Raw genomic sequence first — 6000 nt, 5'->3', positions numbered from 1 at the left:
CTCAGCGGGGTCCGCTGGTGGGCCCTTCATCTGGTCGTTCTCTGCAGGGAGCCTCGGCATCGGAAGAAAACAAAAAGTAGTCCAGCGGGGCGCTTGATGTGCTATCCCTAGTGGTTACAGCAGACCCGTTTATGGTCCTTTATTCCCAAGCAGCAGTGATATCTCAAACCTGTTCCTCAAAAAAATCTTTACTCCTCCGAGTTTCTTGTAGTTCTATGATTTCAATGGATCTTCATAGAAATTGAAGTCCCATTGGTGCGTGTAAAAGTCCCCCGCTCCTCCACTGCAGAGCTGAGGAAATGTGGCGTTGTTGTTTTTTTTTTTTTACTCCCAACGTCCGTCGCACGGAAACAACTGGGAGTCCCAGAAGCCGTCTGTGGGCGTGTGTCTGTGAGCCGGGTGTGGTTTCCTGTGAGCGCTGCAGTGGGTGGGTGCGGGGGAAAGTGTTTGTCAGTCCATCTCCAGGTCCATCAGCTTGTTGCGTGAGCGCGGAGTGTTGATGGTGTTGCGGCAGCAGCACTGGGCGCAGACCAGTCCCAGGACCAGAGAGAAGAGGCCCACACCTGGGGACACGGGACAAGGTCAACAACCACGGTACCAACACCACTCGTTCCTCCTCCAATGCTAATCTGTACAATGCTTTCAACTGTGTTTTTACTTCTTCTACTGGTATTACCGTATCAACTTCACTCTAGCCTTCTCACGTTTTTCAGGAAGGTAGTATTTAATCAGACACCTGCATATTTCTTCAAATCAGTTACAATATACATCTAACAGACATAACCATCACACAAGGAACAGTAGCTCAGGTCACTTGATTCCTCCAACCCCAAGAACAAACCTCCTCAAACAAACTTATTTTTTTTGTGCAATTACTGCTTGGAATTCACTTCCTCCTCATATTACTCATACTGGTAATCTGTCATTTAAAAAACAATTACAGGCGCGCCTCAGGACATCAACCACTTGACGTTTTCCTTTGCTTTTTAGTCATCTGATTTTTCTTGTATAAATTATGGTTGAACTGCATATTATACATACTAGCCCTCAACTGCACGAGGTATCCGACTGTACTATTTTTATTTTGTTTATGTTTTGCATGTTTTTGTATGTATTTTGTCCTTTCTGTGGACCAACAGGAATATTAGCGGCCGCTAAGGCGTCAGCTAACGGGGATCCAGTAAATAAACTAAACCGTAAGTCTCCACCACAGGAACTTTTTCAGGAACCGTATATGCGTTTTAACCGGAGTATAAATGTAGTCCCTGATCTGTGGGTAGTAACCATCTAATGGCCCAGTAACTATTAAAGTGAAGTATGCAAGCTAAACTCCATGACGATGCCTCTAATTAGCAGCTCATTATTTTGTGTGTTACATCTAAACAAAAATGTAAAAACAAAATTGTGGTTTCAGGAGGCGTTGCATGCTAGAACCATTTCTTAATTAACCGTTTATCAATCTGCCCATCTGCAACAACTTCCCCCACATGGTAGAAGTGCCACTAGAATATCGATAATGGCGGCTCCTCCAGCACGACTTCATCCACTGCACTCGCCTCCGAGACCGTCCTTACGAATGGCAACCAGGGACGTCCCCAGCGCTGTCACTGTGCCAGTGAAGGCATATTTTATTGATTGTCATTGGCTACTTTAAGCAGAAACAAATTCAGGTTCTTGTCTTATTTAATTCCGCTGTGCGCCGGCGATGCCAGCTGTCAGACATGTGTCCTAAATAAGCGCAGCACCGTCAGCTCGTCTATCAGCCAGCGGCTTTCAGAGAAGAAGTCCGCGCTGACAGCCAGTGTCAGCGAGCCAAGCGAAAGCCTCATTCTGCACTTTTTCTGTGCAGCTCTTGGCTGGAAGCGGCATTTAAACTTTTTGGGGTTGCTGAACCTTCAGATTTCACCGAGCAGAACATCAACGAACCCGGATGTTGATCGATGGGTTGCAACGTTTAGTCGTGCAAGCACAAAGTAAAGCATTAAAATGCATGATAGTTACCTATTGAGGCTGCGACTCCATATAAGAGAGGCAGCTTCAGGGACTCCCACACTGCAGAAGGGACAGAGGAAGAGATTGGTTGTTTAATAAATAGGAGCAGCTCATGCAACAGCTGATATGAGTTCTGCTGTAATCCGTCATCTCACCAGCAAAGCGGACGGTCAGGAAGATTCGAGATGACGTCAGCTCTCCGGCTTGAGTCCAGACTCCCGTGGAGGCCGACAGGTACCAGGGTGTGGCGACGCAGTGGTACTCCCCGCTGTCGCTGCAGAGCACACAGACACACAGTAAGACCGCGGCACGTTCGTTTGCCCGCCGCTCCGCCGCCGCTCGCCCACGGTCCCGCCCACGGCCCCGCCCACGGCCCCGCCCACGGTCCCGCCCACGGTCCCGCCCACCTGTCCTGAGTGCCGTGGATGTTCAACACGTAGGTGTGCGTGTCTTTGCGCTCCACCGACACGTCGCTGGACGAGTTGCGGGCTTCTTTCCTCACGACGCCGAAGCGGTCGACGGCGGCCACCTGGGTCGTCGTCACTCCGCCGCGCAGCCGGGTGAAAAACCAACGCACCTCGTACGCCAGGTCGTCTGAGAGAGAGAGAGAGAGAGAGAGAGAGAGAGAGAGAGAGAGAGAGAGAGAGAGAGAGAGAGAGATATTAATGGGGAGCTGTGATTTGTTTTCCCAAGAAAAAAAATGCTCCAACCACGTTTCAAACCAAGTAAAAAATAACATGTATATTTTCTTAAATGTCTTTGAAGATGTGCAGCATTGTTAGCGTGCTTTATGGCCCGTTTCCCTCAATGCACCATTCACAGCTGGATGACGGACCTTTGATATGCTTCCACATATTGCACTACTTTGTGTCCACAATTACACCATCTGGTACAATATATAAAAAGCAGCTTAAAGATGGTCAAAAGACGTGCAGCTGTGTTGCATATGTGTCACTTTCAACCAATTTTCCAAAAGCTTAAAGTGACATTTGCATATTGACCGCGTCCTTTGCATAAAGCTGGCCGGGTGTTGGTAGCAGTGAGGGAGGAGAGTCCCAGAGCTGTTGGCAGAAGAGAACCAGCCCTATGTGAGGCTACAGCAACACCTAGAAACTACTCCAGCTCAAAGCCAGGAGTGGATGAAGACAATCAGCTCAACATCAGTATGATCAGGAAAAGAGAACAGCCTCAGTTAAAAGGGAACATTAAAAGACACATTTCCCCTTTTAATGTTGCATGACATCACTTCCCTAATGTAACACAGAGTAAACCACCGGGCGGTGAGTCACGGAGAGAAGGGCAGCTGTGTTTGACAGCAGTGAGTGAAAGGTTTGTGATAACTTTTTTTTTTTTTTTTTTTTGTGAGAGCGATTCTTTCTGCATTGTGAGGTTTCCCCATCTTGCGTTACTGCACTTATTACAACAGAGAGATGGAAGGAGAGCGCTATCTTCGGATGTTCGGTACAATGCAGCCCCGATTCCTCCGTGATGCTCCATCATCACCACGATTAAAAAACACACAGCGGCTGCTGCTCCTCCTCCATCGAGGGAGATAAAAAAGATGGACATGTGACAGATAAAGGAGGATAGTGATGACAAAAGAAAGAAAACAGGGACAAGAGAGAAATTGTGATAAAAGATGTAATCTTTGGAAAGGGGGCGAGCGAGCTAATTATTTCCAAGAGGAAGATGGGGGGAGAAAGAGAGAGAGACAGGGAAGCACAAACTAGTCATTAGTCTGTCAGGGAGAGAGGGACTATTAGCACTGTACCTCCTGCACACACACACACACACACACACACACACACACACACACACACACACACACACACACACACACACACACACACACACACACACTAAAAACCCCATGCAGCCTGAGTCATCCTCTGACATTTACGAGACAAATAGAGGATACAGATGAAAAAATAAAAAATAAAGAGAGCGACGACGTGGAGAAAAAAGACAAACGATGATGAAAAAAAACAATTATGGCGACAAAAAAACAAAACAGAGGGAAGAATAAGAGATGGAGAAATGGGGGAGAAGGGAACATAATGAAGAGGGGAGAGGAGTGAACTCACCCACAGCAGAGTAATGAATCACATCTCAATTTCTCTGTTCCCTAATGGTTTTAATATGCAAGTGCTACATCATTAAAAATCAGTAGTAGCGGAGCAGCAGAGGCAGTAATAACACCGGCCTTGGTTTTACTTTAGAGTCCCCTGGTCTCTTTATATTGATCATTATCAGACAACTTTGGATATCTTCCTGCCCACTGGCCACGCTTTCATTACTTTAAATTAAATCTGCTGAACAGATCCCGAGGTTTCTGGTCAGCCCTTTAGCTTTTCCCTCGTCTTCAGGCCAACGTTGTACATTTCAAATTTAAATAAATAAATTGCCCTAAAGTAAGTGAGGACATTCTTGCTCAACTCTTTTCATTTCAGACACCAGCAGCAAAATGTTCTTTTTTTTTTAAACCACAGCATTTATTTAATCCGACTGTTGCAATATGCCGACTCAGCAAATAAAATACACTTTTATTGATAGTATTGTCTGCCGCAGGATTTACTATGAATGCTGCATTGTTGCATAGACTTGAAATTTGACCCATGTATTTATGAATATTATTTGAAGTAGAGGCATATTATCGTGCACTATTTGTGGGATGCATTAGGACAGCATAGAGGGGGCACCGCTTCTTTTCACACACACAGTAATGAACCAACATTTAAACGTCTTTCCATTGTTGGTAAAGTTGTATTTTCATTTGTTTACAAAACAGGTAAAAATAACTCGACCCATTTAAGTATATTTACTTCTGATGACAGGACATTTGAAAACTATTTTAATCCCTTACATCATCACTGTGACAGTATTCTTATATAATCACATCACTTAAAAACTGACAGTCAAAAGAGACGCTTCTCTCCGGCGCTGTGATAACACCAGGTTAGTGTCTGACATTGCCGTTAATGATCAAAGACGTGCTTTGCATAATTCTGCAGGACTGACGCATGAACTCTGGCTGCTTGTTTCAGAGACGACGCCCATATTCGAGGAACGTGGGCTATAATTAGAAAGCCTCGCGCTTCCATCCTTTACTTTCTTTGTTCTTGACGGCGGAGAGGACGGAGACCGAGGAGAGGGAAGGGGATTTGAAAATACTTGGTGACTGAGGGAGGATTATTTTGTTTATTGCGGTGCCATAAATCAACAGCAAGGGGCCTCAGCAGTGCCAGCACATCTTCAGAGAGCAAGTAGTATCGGCAGAGACGCCATCCTCATGGGAGGAGGCTCTGACCCCACCAGCAGGCTGACACACAGCAGACCATACCTTCCTCCTCTATATGAACTCCTCGATAAGCTTTACTGTCTGGTGCATGTGCATTTCTTCAATTCCTGTGCATGAAACTGACTATCCAAGAGCACCTGGAGGGGGGATTGAACAGGTGAGTGTGGGAGGACTCACAGCAGAGAGAGGCGGGGTCCGCCGCTCCCGTCCTCAAGGCCAGGGGGTCTGTGGCGAGACCGGTCTCGAGACCCGGACCACGGCGGCCTTCAGCCGGAGGTCAAGCAACATGCTGTCCACCATGTCTGTTAAGCTTTTTTTTTTTTTTACATAAAAGATTCTCAAAATCTCACAAGAGAAACTGACGATATTAGATTAACAGTCTTGTGAGCAGCTTAGTTTTTAGGGACAAATAATGGATTAAAATAACCACAAAAGGACATAATTGCATTGGTTGTGCATTTTTGTAACTTTGCACTCGCAGGAGCAGAACTTTTCAGACGTGACTGTCACAAATATGCACTGATGAAACGGTTCACGTGTCGGAGGATTTGATTTTTGATGCTTCAGAAACCGAAGATGCTAAAAAAAAAAAAAATGTTCAACCTTCCTTTCGTGATAATGCATTCAACACTTGACCTGTTCTTTACAGCGCTTTTATATAAAAGGTAATAAAGTAGCCCATGAATATGAGATGCAGGTCTACAGGTAAT

The 6000-nt window shown here is 45.6% G+C and overlaps 1 protein-coding gene across 1 annotated transcript in view; it reads right to left on the bottom strand.

Annotated features, from left to right (window-relative positions):
* Positions 1–313: 313 nt before the first annotated feature.
* The window catches only part of ptgfrnb (prostaglandin F2 receptor inhibitor b), a 38053-nt gene continuing 32366 nt past the window's right edge, over positions 314–6000 (bottom strand). Inside the window, exons 12-15 of the mRNA XM_079236745.1 lie at positions 2400–2586; positions 2148–2266; positions 2002–2052; positions 314–563 (exon numbers count right to left, since the gene is read on the bottom strand). Of these exons, the coding sequence (XP_079092871.1) occupies positions 451–563; positions 2002–2052; positions 2148–2266; positions 2400–2586 (470 nt within the window). The 3' untranslated portion in view covers positions 314–450. The remainder of the gene's footprint in view (positions 564–2001; positions 2053–2147; positions 2267–2399; positions 2587–6000) is intronic.

This window comes from Taurulus bubalis (assembly GCF_910589615.1).
Source record: "Taurulus bubalis genome assembly, chromosome: 21".
NCBI lineage: Eukaryota > Metazoa > Chordata > Actinopteri > Perciformes > Cottidae > Taurulus > Taurulus bubalis.
This window is presented reverse-complemented; position numbering and strand designations above follow the sequence as displayed.